General features: G+C 42.1%; 2 protein-coding genes and 1 pseudogene across 2 annotated transcripts; all 3 read left to right on the plus strand.

Moving 5' to 3' along the window:
* The first annotated feature begins 491 nt into the window (after window positions 1–491).
* Window positions 492–1,199, plus strand: LOC147416918 (uncharacterized). Its single transcript, XM_086507958.1, has 2 exons — window positions 492–723; window positions 833–1,199. Exons 1-2 carry the CDS (start codon window positions 592–594, stop codon window positions 1,013–1,015), a joined length of 315 nt encoding a protein of 104 aa, XP_086364084.1. The 5' UTR covers window positions 492–591; the 3' UTR covers window positions 1,016–1,199.
* Window positions 1,200–4,980: 3,781 nt separating this feature from the next.
* On the plus strand, window positions 4,981–6,461 carry LOC147416919 (uncharacterized; annotated as a pseudogene).
* A 10,011-nt stretch (window positions 6,462–16,472) lies between these two features.
* On the plus strand, window positions 16,473–17,180 carry LOC147416920 (uncharacterized). The gene is made up of 2 exons (XM_086507956.1): window positions 16,473–16,704; window positions 16,814–17,180. The coding sequence occupies exons 1-2, from the start codon at window positions 16,573–16,575 to the stop codon at window positions 16,994–16,996; spliced, it is 315 nt and encodes a 104-aa protein (XP_086364082.1). The 5' UTR covers window positions 16,473–16,572; the 3' UTR covers window positions 16,997–17,180.
* Window positions 17,181–19,399: the final 2,219 nt, after the last annotated feature.

Here is a 19,399-nt window from a genome sequence, read left to right on the forward strand (position 1 = left end):
TTTTGATCACTAGCATCTCCATGATTTGCCGCAAAAAAATATAGTTTACAAGCAACAGTCATTGTTATCAATATGTACGTGCATAATGCCATAGTTGTAGATATTGGTGAGATTTGCATCCACAGTGCTAGTGTTGAGGGACATGGAAATTAGGGATATTAATCTGTAAATGTAGGAACATATGGAAGTGAACAACTAGAATAGAAAGATAAGATGCGAAAACTTTATTTGTTTTAGAAGACCCATGGACCAAGCCAAGAATGATTGGTTGAAATGTACATGTGAAGGAATTTCGGGGGTAATTTCCCCACTCAGCCGAGGACGACTTTTCGTGTGGTGACCGCCCTGGGCAGGAAGCTGTCGTGAGCGCGTCGCGTCGAAACTCGAAAGCCGTGTCTGCAAGCGCTCTACGTCGACTCACGAATCCCCCGGCTACTGCGTCCTTCTTCTTATAAATACGCACCTGCATGCTACCGCTACTCATCAGGACATTGCTCTTACATTTAAATATCCTGCTGCTGCTCATCGAACAATATCATCAATTTATACAGCTGCCTCCACCAGCTTAATTACACTTCTTTAGCAGAAATCATGACCGGCCAACACAATCTTGTGCACGCCTCCAAGGCCGGCACCGTGGACCACAAGGCGGAGGAGAAGAAGCACAAGCAGCGCCAGCATGCGGCCGACGCCTGCGCTCTCGCCGCTGGTGCCTTCGCTTTGGTAAGCTTCTATTGATCATGAGTTTTTAGCGTGCTCTATAGAATATGGTAAGAGTTATATATGCTAGCAGCATCGCCTGACGTCGTTGTATATATATTGTTTGCTGCAGCACGAGAAGCACGAGGCCAAGAAGCACCCGGAGCAGCGCCATGCTCACAAGGTGCGCGAGCACGTGGCTGCCGCCATCGCCATCGGTGCAGGCACTCTCGCGGTCCACGAGAAGCACGAGCGCAAGCACGCCAAGGAGGCCGCCAAGAAGCAGCAGCATGGCGCTCACCACAGCAAGCATTAATGATTGGCTGCCGAGCCTATCCGGCCAGCTTCCAAGTTCCAACTCCCACCCACCTGCACACCTCAATACTCTTTCTGATTATTTTGTACTTCACTAATCACTCTTACTCTCAATGACATTACTTTGTAATTTTAATCTTTACATTTTGGGCCATCGCGGCAATATGAAACGTGCGCTTATCTGATTTATTTTGTTACTTTTTTGAATGACTATTTAAATTTTGGGCGTTTTTCCAACATGGTGGCAATATGAAACGTGCAATGATCTCTGGGCTCATGCGTGAGTTAATAAATAGCAAAATCTCTCTCTCTCTCTCTCTCTCTCTCTCTCTCCACATGACCTAGGCAGGGCTCACAAGAACCCAACGACAGCTAAAATGTTGTGTTTTTGCCTCTGCTCTCTGTGTTCAGAAGATGCGAAAGGTAGCTACATCACAAATTGAGAGCAAACGTCAATCAGCAAGACAGCAGTCCACGTTTGGCACTGCAAAGCTCTTTACCTCGAGTTCTTTCCGAGGGACTCGAGCGGAGGGGTGTGTCACCTAAAAAGAGGTGGGTCTGAAAGACGTTGTGCTTCTTTCTCTCCAATCCCTTCGTGCCAGCTAAGCTGCACTCACCAGCTTGCTCTCTTGTTGTCGTCGGGTCGTCTAAACCTACCCTTAGACCTACACACTTTCCTTTCCTAGCCACAATGCAGGCTCCATTGTGCTCTCTCTCTCTCTCTCTCTCTCTCTCTCTCTCCATGATTTACATCTAGCCTCATGATTTACATCAATCCTCTAGGGTAAAAGGGCCAATAAAACACCGGTCCCTGTCCTCCAACCCATCGACCCCTTAAACTAAAGCCATTTTGCTCCAGATTTGGGACATGTTCCAACAAGTGGTAGACTCGCTAGTGCGAGAGAGATTGAATACTAGTCATTGGATCCCGAGTTCGTTCAAGCATCGTTGGCCCACCGACTTAACCTACACCCCTTGTTGTCTACCTATTCACGACCATTTTCGTTACATAGAATTTTCTTTAGCATCGTGCGTTGTGTGCAGTGCCTCACCATTCGCGACGCTGCTTCTATCCCCCATAGCCCTTCTGCTCAGCTCATGAATGCACCATCCAAAATTGAAAACAATGTAGCACAATAGCCGCAATTCATCGCCTCTCTTAAATGGGCTCTATATCGGGTGTTTTACCCTACAAACTTTCCTCTTCTTACCACAGTGTGGGATCCCCATCGCAAATCTCATCATCATAACTTGATTTTCTTTGTGGTCTTGATTTGGCTTATTGCTCACTGGTGCCTTACGTTAACACTAGCTAGTTTGGTACCAAAAAGGACACTAAAGTGGCCTTTTTTCGTGAATTTAAATAAAATGGTAGATTAAATCTAGATCACATCTCAAGAAAACCTTTTGCAAACTTATAAAATGTTATTCAAAGTACTCATAGAAATTATAATCCCTCATTTTTTATCATAATCTCAATAGCAACTACACTCATGAAAAGAAGCTACACAAAACAACACTCAATGTCTCATTAAAACTCGTACTCTAGTCTAAGAAAAAATGAGGACGGTGCATGCAATAATCCATAGTAACTACTTATATATGTGTTTGATATTTTTGCAAAAGTCATGTGAGAAAAAAATTATTTGTGACTAAAATTAAATATAGAAAGTCATTATGCACTAGAGTTTTTTTTTATATGAGCTTAAGTTACAAGATGCCTATGAGTTTGAATCCTTTAAAATTTCTTAGTTGATGGGTATTGACCTATAGATACATTATACACCTTAGGTTTTATCCCATAATCTCATCATGTTAATGAAAGAGGCTTTGAAAGACCATTTTTTTTTTCTTTGTTAGCATTTTTGAGATTTTGGTCTTTTGATAATAACAAAAATCTAGTCCCATAACTAGGTTATGAAGCTCAATTTCTTGTTATAATAAGCTTTTTCCTATCCATACACCTTGAAATCTATGCAAAATCTTATTTTGATGAGAAGCTATATTCAATTTATGAAAATTTTATTAAATCTACACTAAACTTCTATGATTTTTTCATCTTAAAACTTATTATCATAATCTTAATGTAGTTTTAATTTTGGAAAAAGTAAAATTTGGCTATGCTCTTCACCTCATAGCTGACGTAAGATATGAAGGTGACCTATGAGTTGTTTTTCTAGATTCACCAAATAATTATGATAAGTTGCTAGAAAAACAGGACACTTTAGTACAGAACTAGTGTTAATTAAGTTTATTGCATTTTTCTCTTTCACATTAATTTTGGCTCGCTCATTCTTCTACCATCTCTAATATATATAATTGAGCTTAAAATATTCAAGCTCAAAGAGGCCCTCCATGTGTCAATATCTCCTTTCTGCCCCATGGAGCACTATATAACAACAATCACGATCTGCTCCCATTTAACGAGTCCCGAGACCTCGACGATTTGCATGGGAAGAGACTGCGCCTAGTGTCCATGTCTGTGCATGTGAAAAGACCTGTTGTCCATCATGCGAAAAGACCTGTTGTCCATCATGGAGTGCATGTGTGCAAAACTAGAGAGAGAGAGAGAGAGAGAGAGAGAGAGAGAGAGAGAGAGAGAGAGAGAGAGAGAGAGAGAGTCACGATCTACAAACAATATAGCATGTCTGTGTCTTCGTGCGTGCAAAGGGCTGTTGTCCATGATCTCGTACAGTGTGCATGTTTGTGAAACTGGAGAGTGAGAAGAGTTGAAGCTGACCAATGCACATTGCACAGTGCAGCAATATAGTATCATTGTGTGTGTGTGTGTGTGTGTGTTCATGCGCGTAGTGTCCGTGGGAAAGTGGGAGTCTATGCGTGCTCTGCATGTGCTTGTGAGCAGAAGCAGCAACTTTACGATGATTAGCACGCAAAAGTATCTGTATTCTCACAGTTGCAAGACTACAATTGTGTGTGTGTGTGTGTGTGTGTGTGTGTGTGTGTGTGTGTGTGTGAGAGAGAGAGAGAGAGAGAGAGAGAGAGAGAGAGAGAGAGAGAGAGAGAGAGAGAGAGAGAGAGAGAGAGAGAGAATACTACACCCACCCAGTGTTCGGGAAAAATTATTTTCCAAACGTACAAAATTCCTTCTCTTGAATTTGGAAGGAGGAAATTTTTCAGGAAATTAGATTTGTTTTTCAAGTTTTTACACTATTTTTCTCTATTTTGAGACGGAATTTCTCCTTTTCCCCTTGCTCTCAACATGCATTTTTGAAATTGAAAATGGCATGATATTAAATTGAAACACATTTTTTCCAAACACTACACCCACCTAAGCTCTACATGATTGATCTCCTATTCATGGGAGCATGCTCTAGCTTCTTCTCTTTTGCCTACTACCAATGGGAGCCTGCATTTGCTACGTCTCAATTCACCTAGGCCACCACCGCCATCACTCTTTCCTATGCTCTCCCACTTCTCTCTTGACAATTCTCTCCCTCTCTCTCTCTCTCTCTCTCTCTCTCTCTCTCTCTCTCTCTCTCTCTCTCTCTCTCTCTCTCTCTCTCTCTCTCTCTCTCTCTCTCTCTCTCTCTCTCTCTCTCTCTCTCCAGCTGGGGCTACAAGTGCATTCCATTCTACCTTCCCTATTTCCTGCGACGTGTAGAGAGGTAATTGCTTGCTCCCAAGTTGTGATTAGAGAATACAAGAATTGTACTATGTGTGTGTGACAAAGCTCCAAGCTCTAACGAGATCAGGCCTTACAGGGCATTGGCACTGTGTGTGTGTGTGTGTGTGTGTGTGTGTGTGTGTGTGTGTGTGTGTGTGTGTGTGTGAGAGAGAGAGAGAGAGAGAGAGAGAGAGAGAGAGAGAGAGAGAGAGAGAGAGAGAGAGAGAGAGAGAGAGAGAGAGAGAGAGAGAGACGATACATTTGCAAGCTACCACAAAATATTGGTGTCATGTAGCTGAGGCCGAGGATGAGAGATCCACAAGCTTTGGTGCAAGGGAGCCATGGAGGTACACATCAAATTACAAGGCTCATCAATGTGTAGGTCTGGACTGGATTTAAGAGGAGAAGGGGGGCTCCACATTTTGCCCTTGGCCTTCCTTTGCATTTTCCTGCAGCTTTTGTTGGCGGCAGCAACAGTAGTCGACAACGCGCGGATAGTGCCATCAGCTAGCAATGGCAAGGTGTCTGCCACAACGGCTATTTGGTCGGATCTGTCTCTATCTGCTGGAACCCTCGTTCCTGCTTTCAACCCCATTGTCTTCTACTACACCATCTCCCTTAACAACTCCTACTCGAGGTTTTTGTCTACGTCGAAGTGCCACCGGATCAGGTAACTCGCAATTGGAAAACTCAATGCTCTCTATGGTTCTGTCTATAGAAATGACCTTTTGCAGATGCTAGCAGGGTGAGGACCACCATGCACACTATCACAATCAATGCACTATACCCTGCACTCAACCCAAGGAATTTCTTATGTCATGATTGTACATGTGTGTAAAGTTTGACAGAGACGACGGTGATAGTGAAAGTAGAAGGAGGAGTGGGTTGAGTGTAGGTTATAGTGCATTGATTGTGATAGTGTGGATGGTGGTCCTCGCCTTGTTAGCATCTGCAAACGATCATAATGGGCACATGGTGTGTCATGAAAGGGAACCCTTGGAAGTAGTGTCTCAGCTTAATATGTTGTCGTTTTCAATTTCAAAAATGCCAGTTGAGGGCAAGGGGAAAAGGAGAAATTTCGCCCCAAAGTAGAGTGTAAAAACCCAAAAACTAAACCTAATTTTCCAAAATTTCCTCTTGGGAAGAAATTTTGTATGTTTGGAAAAATGATTTTTCTCAAGTACTACTTAAAAGCTGATTCATGTGGGGGTTCTGCATTATGTGGAGAAATGCTAAGAGGGCATGGCCATGTGGAGCGAGGGAGTCTCCCTAAACAACTCCTACTCGGAACTTTTTGTCTACATCCAAGTGCCACCGGATCAAGTAACTCACAGTCGGAAAACTCAATGCTCTTTGTGGTTCTTTCTATAGAACTGATAGAGAACTGGCCAATAGCAGGAATCTGCAGGTTCTGACGTGACATGAACCGCACGTTGGTGCACATCGGGCCGTTTAGTCCATTGTTGGAGCTCAACAAGCTAGGGTACACAACGACAGTAAAGGTGTATGTATTGGCCATAGGGTATGGATTGGCGACGTATACAGTGTATGTGACAAGAGGCAAGGATCTCCCTCTCTCTCTCTTTCTCTGCCTCTCTCTCTCTCTCTCTCTCTCTCTCTCTCTCTCTCTCTCTCTCTGTTTCTCTTGATATGTGTCTTCCTCACCCCAAGGAATTTCTCATGTCATGACTGTACTTGTGTGCAGAATTTGACACAGACAACGGTGATAGTGAAAGTAGTAGCAACGATGGGTGCAGGGTATATTGCACTGATTGTGATAGTGTGCATGGTGGTCCTTGCCTTGCTAGCATCTCTAACTTAGGTCATAGGCACATGGTGTGTCATGAAAGGGAACCGTTGGAAGTAGTGTTCGGGAAAAATATGTCTCAGCTTAATATTGTGTCGTTTTCAATTTCAAAAATGCTAGTTAAGGGCAAGGGAAAAAGGAGAAATTCCACCCCAAAAGAGAGTGTAAAAACTGAAAAACTAAACCTAATTTTCTAAAATTTCCTTTTGGGAAGGAATTTTCTATGTTTGGAAAAATGATTTTTCTCAAGCACTGCTTGGAAGCTGATTCAGGTGGGGGTTTCACATTATGTGGAGAAATGCTAAGAGGGCATGGCCATCTAGAGAGAGGGAGTCTCCCTCAACAACTCCTACTCGGAGGTTTTTGTCTACGTCCAAGTGCCACCGGATCAGGTAACTCGCAATCAAAAAACTCAATGCTCTTTGTGGTTCTTTCTACAGAACTGAGAGATAACTGGCCAATAGCACGAATTTGCAGCATCTGACGTGAGCATGAACCGCACATGGGTGGACATTGGGTCATTTAGTCTATTGCTGGAGCTCAACAAGCTAGGGTACACATGGCATGGTTAGGGTTTGACAATCAAGTTAGGGTTATGGTTTTCAGTGATCGTATGGCAATCATGTGATAGTTATGGTTTGGCAATTAGATTATGGTTATGGTTATGGTTATGCAATTGTGCCTATGGTTTGGAGTTGATGTTATGGTTATGCTTTTGAGAACTTGTCATGATTAAGCTTTTGATGTTGTGGTTTTGTTTGTTGGAATTAGGGTTGCAGAGAAACACACACAGCTTGGAGAAGACAAAGGAAGCTCAAGGCACACAATAGAGAGTGTGTTACTTAGTGTGCAATGGAAAGATAGATAGCCCTAGAGTGATGGGCGTATATACAATGCACGGGGGAAAAAACCTCCTAAAGAGGGAAAAAATGCCCCGGCGGTCCTAGTATGTTCACACACATCACTACCACATGTATATGGTAACAAATTAAATCCCCCCTGAAGTGATGTGGTGAACGAGAACTGGCACATGAGTAAAGGGAAGTGCCATGCCCTGAGGACATGATCAGTCCACAAAGGGGAGTAAGCCCAAAGCTTTGCGGAAAGCTTCAAGCTTCTCACGAGACAATGCCTTTGTGAAAAGATCTGCAAGGTTGTCCTGTGTTGGCACATAAGCCAAGCTGATCTCTCCTGCTGAGAGCCTCTCCCTGACATAGTGGTAATTCACCTCAATGTGCTTTGTGCTAGCATGAAAAACTGGGTTCCTCGCAACTACCAATGCGCTCTGACTGTCAGTGTAGATAGTGTTGGCAATGTCCTGTCCAACACCCAAATCAGCCATAAGGCGTCTGAGCCATACACACTCAACCGTAGTTGTGAAGACTTCCCTGTACTCAGCCTCACAACTCGAAATGGCCACAGTAGGTTGCTTCTTGCTCAACCATGATATACATGAGCTGCCAAGCATGAAACAAAAACCACTTGTGGACACTCGCGTGTCAAAACAACCAGCCCAATCTGAGTGCGAAAAAGCATGTAAGTCTGGCGGCAATGATCCCAGCTTGGGATAAAACAAGCCAAGGTGTAAAGTTCCACTAAGGTAGCGGAAAATCCTCTTGACAGCCTGCCAATGCTTAGACCCAAGGCTATGCATAAATCTGCTGCCTGTGAGACTGCAAAATGAATATCCGGCCTCGTTTTGCATACATAAATGAGGCAGCCAACAGCAGTTTGGTGAAGAGTGACATCAGCAGGATCACCAGCATCATGTAGACTCAACTTCAAACCTGTTTCCATGGGAGTGGCAATAGGTTTGCAATCCTCTAGTCCAAACTTACATAGCAATGTCTCTATGTAACTTTTCTGACACAAGGCAATACCACCATCACACTACTTAAACTGTATACCCAAATAATGATGCAACAGCCTCAAATCTTTCATCTTGAAAGTAGCATTCAAATCAGACTTAAATTCAGCAATGTGTCTCTCATTTGGTCCAGTGATCAACAAATCATCAACATAAAGAACCACAATGAGAAGTACATCACCCTCACGCTTCACATACAATGTTCTTTCTGTTGGACTGTTACGAAAGCCTTGTTTGACCAAATGAGTGTCAGCTTTCTCATACCAAGCACGAGGAGATTGCTTCAACCCATACAAAGCCTTGTTACATTTGCACACTTTGTCCTCTTGTACTTTTATGACAAAACCGCGAGGCTGCGTTACATAAACTTCCTCAAATATGTCACCATTCAAGAAAGTAGTAACAATGTCTGATTGATGTACATCCCAACCAAAATGAGCTGCCAATACACATAGAAGATGCATAGTAGTCATACGACATGTGGGAGAAAAAGTCTCTTCATAATCTATGCCTTTTTGCTGTGCATAACCCTTTGCAACAAGTCGAGCCTCATGGCAATCGATCTCACCATCCGGCTTGCGTTTCAACTTGTAAACCCACAATGGCCTTTTTGCCAGGAGGCAAATCACATAAAGTCCATGTGTCATTTTCTATAAGTGCATCATATTCTGATTGCATGGCAGCCATACAATTTTCTGAATTCTGTGCTTCATCAAAAGACAGAGGCTCCTCAACATCATGTAAACTAGACACAGCAAAAGCATAACAATCTGATGCATAAGATGCATGGCGAGAGCTTGAACGAGTACGACTAGACAAAGGTGCATCCAATTTACTGTCGCGCAAAGTGTGCACCAGCCATTTTGGCATACCTCTAGCCTGCTCATTTTCAGCCCTTTCCTCATCAAGTACATCATGTACATCTGCATCAGTAATAGGCTGATCTAAAACATTTTGAGAAACCCCCATAGGCTGTACATTTTCCTCATTGGAACTTACATTCGTATTTCCACCACTGAAAAGAGGCAACAAAGTGACATAAATGTCCTGTGAGCTTACATTACTGTCTCTAGTACATGACAGCAAGGGTTGAACAGAATCTTCCACAAACACTACATCCCGTGAAACTAGAATACGTTTTGTTTGCGGATGATACAACCTGTAACCTTTGCTTTTAGCACTATAACCAACAAAAATACATTTGACAGCCTTATCATCCAATTTTCTGTGCTGCACTTGTGGCACCAAAGCATATGCCAAACAACCAAAAACACGCATGTGCTCAATAGAAGGCTTTCTATGATGCCATGCTTCATATGGAGTAATAGATTGCAAAGCTTTCGTAGGACACCTATTAAGTACATAAGTGGCACACATAATGGCCTCAAGCCAAAAAGAATGCGGCAAAGCTTGACTTTTGACCATACATCGTGCCATTTCCGTCAGTGACCTGTTTTTCCTCTCAGCAACACCATTTTGCTGAGGTGTATAAGGCACTGTACATTGGTGTTTTATCCCACGACTAGCCAGAAATGCATTAAATTCATGAGACATATACTCCCCCCCTCGATCGGAACGGAGGGTGCCCATAGTACATTTCGAGACATTTTCAGCCATAGCCAGAAATTGTTTGAAGCACATAAAAACTTTGGACTTCGCTTTAAGCGGGAATACCCATGCATGCCTGGAGTAATCATCAATGAAAGTCACGAAGTACAGGTAATTGCCCAAGGACGGAGTTTGCATGGGCCCATAAACATCACTATGCACAAGCTGCAACCTACATGTGGCCCGAACTGAACCATCCTTTGGAAATTTAGAACGTTGCATCTTACCCAAAATACAGCCTTCACAAACATGTTTGACAGGTGCTTCAAGAGGCGGCAAAGAAGCAACCATATCAGATTTCTGCAAACGCAGCAAACTGGCAAAATTCATATGACCAAAACGTGCATGCCAAAGTTTTGCATCTGAAATAGCCCTTGAAATTGCAACAGCATTTGCAAAATTTTGTCCACACTTGTCATACAAAGTGAGCTTATACAGCCCACGGCACAAAAGGCCAGATGCAACAATTTCATCACCAAAACTGAGATCATGAACTGTACATCTGTCATCCACAAATTTGACTACAAGTCCAAGTCTAGCAAGTGCGGATACAGACAAGAGATTCTTCTTGATCCCAGGTAGATAAAGTGCATCAACAAGTGTGAAGGAACTGCCATTAGCAGCAGTGAGCACAATCTTTCCAACTCCTTGAACTGGATAAGAGGCGTTGTTGGCACAAGTGACTGAATTCCCATGAGGGATAGACTCAAGAGAGGTAAACAATTTACGATGTGAGGTAATGTGCTTTGTAGCACCACTGTCGAAATACCACCCATGTGAATCTGCAGCAACTGACAAGCATGCATCATGGACAGCCGGATTGTAAGTGCAGTCTGTGCTAAAAGCCCATTCTACATCAACATCAGAATTACAGTCTCCTTTCATAGAAGACTCAACAATGGCTGCATTTGTAGTGGAACCAGCATTAGCAGTGGAACCACCCTCTTTCTTCTTAGCCTCTTTGGCCTTCAACTTAGGACACGACTTGATTAAGTGATCATTGGATTTACAATAATGGCAACGCATCTTCTTTTTCCCTTATCACCAGAATTTCCAGACAAATTTTTGCCAGCAGAAGCATTAGGAACAGAATTTTTGCCACTCGCAGCAGAACCATAAGAAGTGGCTGCATTGCTGTTACCACCCTTTCTTTGAGAAGCAATAAAAGCCTGTTCAACTGCACGCTGCCTAGTCCTGTTTTTTTTGGAAAGTGACTTTTGCAACAACAATGTGCATAATGCATCAAACTTGACAACTTCTGGATTTCCTTGGGTCATAAGTCTCCAAGTACTAGCAAAAGTCTGGTAGGAATCTGGTAAGGCATCAAGAACAATCTGCACAAGGGAACTGTCTGAAATGACTTCACCTGCAGAAATAAGCTGCTCATTGATATCCTTGACACTAGCAAGGAAAGTGTCCATATCATCTTCCTCATGCATAATCTTCGACTCCAGCTCTTTACGCAGCAAAGCAATTTTAGCCTCATTGCGGCTTGCATAAAGACCTGCTAAAATATCCCAAGCCTGTTTTGCAGATTTTGCTGAACAGATGTGAGGAACAATGGTGCGCTTCACAGACAACGCAATCAATGCATGAGCCTGCGCATCCTTAACATCCCAACGAGCTTGTTCTGCCGTAGGCAAAACAACTCTAACAGCTGCAATCCTTGCAGCAAGACCTGCAACATCCTCAACATCGCCTACATCCTCAGGACCAGGACGTACATCAATGCCCTGCAGAATGTTCCAGACATCCTTTGACACAAGAACATGTTGCATCATATAAGCCCACATAGGGTAGTTGTCCCCATCCAACCTGTCCTCAGCAGCAAACATCTTGAACACATCTGTGTTGTTGTTGTCAGCCATGGTAAATGGTGCACCTGATGTGAAAACTGCCCGAAAATAGGAGAAATGGAGCGGGAACAACCTGTGCTATATAGCACAAACCGTAGAAGACTATAAGGCACCTGTTATGCAGAAAACGACACTGATAGAAATTTTGCACAAAATGACGAAATAGCCTGTGCAGTACTGCTTCTAGTAGAAACGGAGGCCAAAATGAGCCCAAATCAAAATTCTGAGAAGACCAAGCTCTTCGAGCTTACCCAAAATTTTTGTCGACCTACGAACGCTCGCCAAAGCTCACTGAAATCGGAGAAAGTGAACAGGCGTGTGCTGGAGCAGCTGGCGACTAAGCCCGGGAGGACGTGACTTGCTCTGATACCAATTGTTGGAATTAGGGTTGCAGAGAAACACACACAGCTTGGAGAAGATGAAGGAAGCTCAAGGAACACAATAGAGAGTGTGTTACTTAGTGTGCAATGGAAAGATAGATAGCCCTAGAGTGATGGGCGTATATACAATGCACGGGGGAAAAAACCTCCTAAAGAGGGAAAAAATGCCCCGGCGGTCCTAGTGTGTTCACACACATCACTACCACATGTATATGGTAACATTGTTCTTTTTACAGTTTTGCTAATCTGTATACTCCCGCTCTTTAGCGTCAACTTGTAGGTGGAGTGCGGTTGCTTGTGCTCTCTTCCTTTGGGTTGAGAGGACTGTTTTCTGTTACTATAGTATATGCAACATCAGTTTCCAACCCTCTCTGCCCAAAAAGAATTTGCAGGTTTGGTTTTCGGAACAGAGTTCGGTATATGCACCGGTACAGGCCTCAGACGAACGGTTAGTATCAATAAAATTTTCGGCGCCTATAATTGCGTTCATACATGCGTGTATTTTGACGGTTATAACTTGGTATATTTTGACGGTGATTATTGATATTTATATTGATGCTACGATACCGGCGTTTATTATGATGCTTATTTCAACGTATTTTACTTCTAAAAGAAAGCTTGTCTCACCGATGTGTGCGTCGATTTTTACGCGACATGTTGTAGTGTATGTAGAAATTGCATATAGCACGTGCAAACAAGAGGTATTTAAATAATCTCTTACCTGTACGTTTTCAAGTATTATATCTACCCCTTATGTATGCATTTTTGTAAAAAATACTAGCGCTTATGTATGAAAGTTTTCACTTTATCAATTAAAAAACCCTTTATGTAAGTACTTTTTTTCTGTAAATGTACCTGATTAAAATCCCTTATTTTTTTCGCACGTGCTATCTTAGGTATTTGATAGTGGATGCCCCGGGACTCACGTGCTAAACTTACATATTTTAAGGTGGATCCCCGTGGCTGATTTGCTACGTGTGCTTGTAGACACTGACTTGGAGAGTCTCCTAAGCTATGGAGGAGAAGGGAACTACTCGGTTTAATGAAGAGGCTTTTTATATATATCTGGCAAAAAAATCTCAAGGGATACCTAATGAAGAAGACCTTTTGGGGAGTAGTAAAACCATCACCAAGTAATCAAGAAGGCACATAATCTAGGGCAATGACTGCAATAAACCTAAAAAACTATGAGCAAGTGACTAAGCATCATCATCACTTCACTTCACGACAACTACCTATGTTCTTTTCATTGATGAGTGCAAAAGTGTATATGAAGCATGGGTTGTGCTTGAGAAAAAGTTTGGGGTTAGAGCTAAAAAGAGCAAAGCTAACCTTAAACAAAAATTTTAAAAACTCACCATGGGTGTAGGGGAGGACGTAGCTAGCCTAGTTAACGTGCTTAACAGCATCAGTACACAACTTACCTACATCAAGTGTGAAGTCCTTAAAGATGACAAAGTGGCTATCATTCTAAGTGCACTTCCACCCTCATATAATCAGTAAGTCACCATCCTGGACGACAAAGAACCAGCCCCAACACTTCAATACATCATCTACTTACTTCAAGCCAAGGAGAAGAAACAAAAGGGCTCATCAACATCATGAAGAGCCGGAGCTTATGGCACATCATCCTCAAGGGGAGGTGACTCAACATCACCATGTGATAGTTATGGTTTGGCAATTAGATTATGGTTATGGTTATGGTTATGCAGTTGTGCCTATGATTTGGGAGGCGACGTTATGGTTATGCTTTTGAGAACTTGTCATGATTAAGCTTTTGATTTTGTGGTTTTGTTCTTTTTAGCGTTTTGCTAAACTATATACTTTCGCTCTTTAGCGTCAGCTTGTAGGTGGAGTGCGGTTGCTTGTACACTCTTCCTTTGGGTTGAGAGGGATGTTTTCTGTTGCTGTAGTATATGCAGCATCAGTTCCCAGCCCCCTGTGCCCAAAAAAATTTGCAGGTTTGGTCGTCGGAACTGAGTTCGGTATATGCACCGGTACAGGCCTTAGAAGAACTATCGGTTTATACAGGCGTATATAACTGCGTGTATTTTGACTGTTATAACTTGGTATATTTTGACTGTGATTACCGATATTTATATCGATGCTACGATCCCGACGTTTATTATGATGCTTATTTAATCGTATTTTACTTCTAAAAGAAAGCTTGTCTCGCCGATATGTGCGTTGATTTTTACGCGACATGTTGTAGTGTATGTAGAATTTGCATATAGCACGTGCAAACAAGAGGTATTTAAATAATCTCTTACCTGTACGTTTTCAAGTATTATATCTATCCCTTATGTATGCATTTTTGTAAAAAATACTAGCCCTTATGTATGAAAGTTTTCACTTTATCAATTAAAAAACCCTTTATGTAAGTACATTTTTTCTGTAAATGTACCTGATTAAAATCCCTTATTTTTTTCACATGTGCTATCTTAAATATTTCATTGTGGAAGCCTCGGGACTCATGTGCTACACTTACATATTTTAAGGTGGATCCCCGTGGCTGATTTGCTACGTGTGCTTGTAGACACTGACTTGGAGAGTCTCCTAAGCTATGGAGGAGGAGGGAACTACTCGGTTTAATGGAGAGGCTTTTTATATATATCTGGCAAAAAAAGCTCAAGGGATACCTAATGAAGAAGACCTTTTGGGGAGTAGTAAAACCATCACCAAGTAATCAAGAAGGCACATAATCTAGGGCAATGACTGCAATAAACCTAAAAAACTATGAGCAAGTGACTAAGCATCATCATCACTTCACTTCACGACAACTACATATGTTCTTTTCATTGATGAGTGCAAAAGTGTATATGAAGCATGGGTTGTGCTTGAGAAAAAGTTTGGGGTTAGAGCTAAAAAGAGCAAAGCTAACCTTAAACAAAAATTTTAAAAACTCACCATGGGTGTAGGGGAGGACGTAGCTAGCCTAGTTAACGTGCTTAACAGCATCAGTACACAACTTACCTACATCAAGTGTGAAGTCCTTAAAGATGACAAAGTGGCTATCATTCTAAGTGCACTTCCACCCTCATATGATCAGTAAGTCACCATCCTTGACGACAAAGAACCAGCCCCAACACTTCAATACATCATCTACTTACTTCAAGCCAAGGAGAAGAAACGAAAGGGCTCATCAACATCATGAAGAGCCGGAGCTTATGGCACATCATCCTCAAGGGGAGGTGACTCAACATCACCATCTTTAAATTTTGCATCATCATCCAATGTCAGGAAATACTACGATTGTGGGAGAATGGGACATGTACCAAAGAATTACTACATCAACAAATTTTGCAACAAGTGTGGGAAGAAGGTCCATTCTCCTTCCAAATGCTATTCAAAGGATCAAAGCAATAGCAGTGGAAGCAGCAATAGCAAATCCAAGAAACCAATGAGAGGAGCGGCACATGTGGCAAAAGAAGAAGAAGAAAAAGGAGACAAAAACCTTGTTCATGGCGAAGGAGAGTACTATGGTGCTTATGTGACAAATGTTTTATGAAGACTTATATACCTTCTTTGGTTCAAGGGAAGGCTTGTTATCCTTAGTACACGGGAGATGCCTTACTATAAGCACCTCTTTTGTACTGAATTTTCAATGCAATCTAATCTATTTCACGTCTGCACTCATTAGCGTGTAATCAGCATGAATGCAACGCTCTCATATCCACCTAGTCTCATCACCATGTATAGCTTAAGTGGAAGTGACACACGGCTCAAGAACAAGTGGACACAAATTGAAAGAAGTTATGCACTCATCTATACAATTCATCATCAGGGATTGGTCTCCCTATAGTGAGGCTTGCATTCTTCAATACTTTTGATCACTAGCATCTCCATGATTTGCCGCAAAAAAATATAGTTTACAAGCAACAGTCATTGTTATCAATATGTACGTGCATAATGCCATAGTTGTAGATATTGGTGAGATTTGCATCCACAGTGCTAGTGTTGAGGGACATGGAAATTAGGGATATTAATCTGTAAATGTAGGAACATATGGAAGTGAACAACTAGAATAGAAAGATAAGATGCGAAAACTTTATTTGTTTTAGAAGACCCATGGACCAAGCCAAGAATGATTGGTTGAAATGTACATGTGAAGGAATTTCGGGGGTAATTTCCCCACTCAGCCGAGGACGACTTTTCGTGTGGTGACCGCCCTGGGCAGGAAGCTGTCGTGAGCGCGTCGCGTCGAAACTCGAAAGCCGTGTCTGCAAGCGCTCTACGTCGACTCACGAATCCCCCGGCTACTGCGTCCTTCTTCTTATAAATACGCACCTGCATGCTACCGCTACTCATCAGGACATTGCTCTTACATTTAAATATCCTGCTGCTGCTCATCGAACAATATCATCAATTTATACAGCTGCCTCCACCAGCTTAATTACACTTCTTTAGCAGAAATCATGACCGGCCAACACAATCTTGTGCACGCCTCCAAGGCCGGCACCGTGGACCACAAGGCGGAGGAGAAGAAGCACAAGCAGCGCCAGCATGCGGCCGACGCCTGCGCTCTCGCCGCTGGTGCCTTCGCTTTGGTAAGCTTCTATTGATCATGAGTTTTTAGCGTGCTCTATAGAATATGGTAAGAGTTATATATGCTAGCAGCATCGCCTGACGTCGTTGTATATATATTGTTTGCTGCAGCACGAGAAGCACGAGGCCAAGAAGCACCCGGAGCAGCGCCATGCTCACAAGGTGCGCGAGCACGTGGCTGCCGCCATCGCCATCGGTGCAGGCACTCTCGCGGTCCACGAGAAGCACGAGCGCAAGCACGCCAAGGAGGCCGCCAAGAAGCAGCAGCATGGCGCTCACCACAGCAAGCATTAATGATTGGCTGCCGAGCCTATCCGGCCAGCTTCCAAGTTCCAACTCCCACCCACCTGCACACCTCAATACTCTTTCTGATTATTTTGTACTTCACTAATCACTCTTACTCTCAATGACATTACTTTGTAATTTTAATCTTTACATTTTGGGCCATCGCGGCAATATGAAACGTGCGCTTATCTGATTTATTTTGTTACTTTTTTGAATGACTATTTAAATTTTGGGCGTTTTTCCAACATGGTGGCAATATGAAACGTGCAATGATCTCTGGGCTCATGCGTGAGTTAATAAATAGCAAAATCTCTCTCTCTCTCTCTCTCTCTCTCTCTCTCTCCACATGACCTAGGCAGGGCTCACAAGAACCCAACGACAGCTAAAATGTTGTGTTTTTGCCTCTGCTCTCTGTGTTCAGAAGATGCGAAAGGTAGCTACATCACAAATTGAGAGCAAACGTCAATCAGCAAGACAGCAGTCCACGTTTGGCACTGCAAAGCTCTTTACCTCGAGTTCTTTCCGAGGGACTCGAGCGGAGGGGTGTGTCACCTAAAAAGAGGTGGGTCTGAAAGACGTTGTGCTTCTTTCTCTCCAATCCCTTCGTGCCAGCTAAGCTGCACTCACCAGCTTGCTCTCTTGTTGTCGTCGGGTCGTCTAAACCTACCCTTAGACCTACACACTTTCCTTTCCTAGCCACAATGCAGGCTCCATTGTGCTCTCTCTCTCTCTCTCTCTCTCTCTCTCTCTCCATGATTTACATCTAGCCTCATGATTTACATCAATCCTCTAGGGTAAAAGGGCCAATAAAACACCGGTCCCTGTCCTCCAACCCATCGACCCCTTAAACTAAAGCCATTTTGCTCCAGATTTGGGACATGTTCCAACAAGTGGTAGACTCGCTAGTGCGAGAGAGATTGAATACTAGTCATTGGATCCCGAGTTCGTTCAAGCATCGTTGGCCCACCGACTTAACCTACACCCCTTGTTGTCTACCTATTCACGACCATTTTCGTTACATAGAATTTTCTTTAGCATCGTGCGTTGTGTGCAGTGCCTCACCATTCGCGACGCTGCTTCTATCCCCCATAGCCCTTCTGCTCAGCTCATGAATGCACCATCCAAAATTGAAAACAATGTAGCACAATAGCCGCAATTCATCGCCTCTCTTAAATGGGCTCTATATCGGGTGTTTTACCCTACAAACTTTCCTCTTCTTACCACAGTGTGGGATCCCCATCGCAAATCTCATCATCATAACTTGATTTTCTTTGTGGTCTTGATTTGGCTTATTGCTCACTGGTGCCTTACGTTAACACTAGCTAGTTTGGTACCAAAAAGGACACTAAAGTGGCCTTTTTTCGTGAATTTAAATAAAATGGTAGATTAAATCTAGATCACATCTCAAGAAAACCTTTTGCAAACTTATAAAATGTTATTCAAAGTACTCATAGAAATTATAATCCCTCATTTTTTATCATAATCTCAATAGCAACTACACTCATGAAAAGAAGCTACACAAAACAACACTCAATGTCTCATTAAAACTCGTACTCTAGTCTAAGAAAAAATGAGGACGGTGCATGCAATAATCCATAGTAACTACTTATATATGTGTTTGATATTTTTGCAAAAGTCATGTGAGAAAAAAATTATTTGTGACTAAAAATAAATATAGAAAGTCATTATGCACTAGAGTTTTTTTTTATATGAGCTTAAGTTACAAGATGCCTATGAGTTTGAATCCTTTAAAATTTCTTAGTTGATGGGTATTGACCTATAGATACATTATACACCTTAGGTTTTATCCCATAATCTCATCATGTTAATGAAAGAGGCTTTGAAAGACCATTTTTTTTTTCTTTGTTAGCATTTTTGAGATTTTGGTCTTTTGATAATAACAAAAATCTAGTCCCATAACTAGGTTATGAAGCTCAATTTCTTGTTATAATAAGCTTTTTCCTATCCATACACCTTGAAATCTATGCAAAATCTTATTTTGATGAGAAGCTATATTCAATTTATGAAAATTTTATTAAATCTACACTAAACTTCTATGATTTTTTCATCTTAAAACTTATTATCATAATCTTAATGTAGTTTTAATTTTGGAAAAAGTAAAATTTGGCTATGCTCTTCACCTCATAGCTGACGTAAGATATGAAGGTGACCTATGAGTTGTTTTTCTAGATTCACCAAATAATTATGATAAGTTGCTAGAAAAACAGGACACTTTAGTACAGAACTAGTGTTAATTAAGTTTATTGCATTTTTCTCTTTCACATTAATTTTGGCTCGCTCATTCTTCTACCATCTCTAATATATATAATTGAGCTTAAAATATTCAAGCTCAAAGAGGCCCTCCATGTGTCAATATCTCCTTTCTGCCCCATGGAGCACTATATAACAACA

Source organism: Adiantum capillus-veneris, unplaced genomic scaffold, assembly GCF_014529385.1.
Source record: "Adiantum capillus-veneris isolate H3 unplaced genomic scaffold, ASM1452938v2 Hic_scaffold_364, whole genome shotgun sequence".
NCBI lineage: Eukaryota > Viridiplantae > Streptophyta > Polypodiopsida > Polypodiales > Pteridaceae > Adiantum > Adiantum capillus-veneris.

Excerpts from the sequence above, each read along its gene's own strand:
- LOC147416918 (XM_086507958.1), top strand. The coding sequence starts at position 592 with ATGACCGGCCAACACAATCTTGTGCACGCCTCCAAGGCCGGCACCGTG. Across the intron at positions 724-832 it reads CCGCTGGTGCCTTCGCTTTG|CACGAGAAGCACGAGGCCAA; the intron begins GTAAGCTTCTAT and ends TGTTTGCTGCAG.
- LOC147416920 (XM_086507956.1), top strand. The coding sequence starts at position 16,573 with ATGACCGGCCAACACAATCTTGTGCACGCCTCCAAGGCCGGCACCGTG. Across the intron at positions 16,705-16,813 it reads CCGCTGGTGCCTTCGCTTTG|CACGAGAAGCACGAGGCCAA; the intron begins GTAAGCTTCTAT and ends TGTTTGCTGCAG.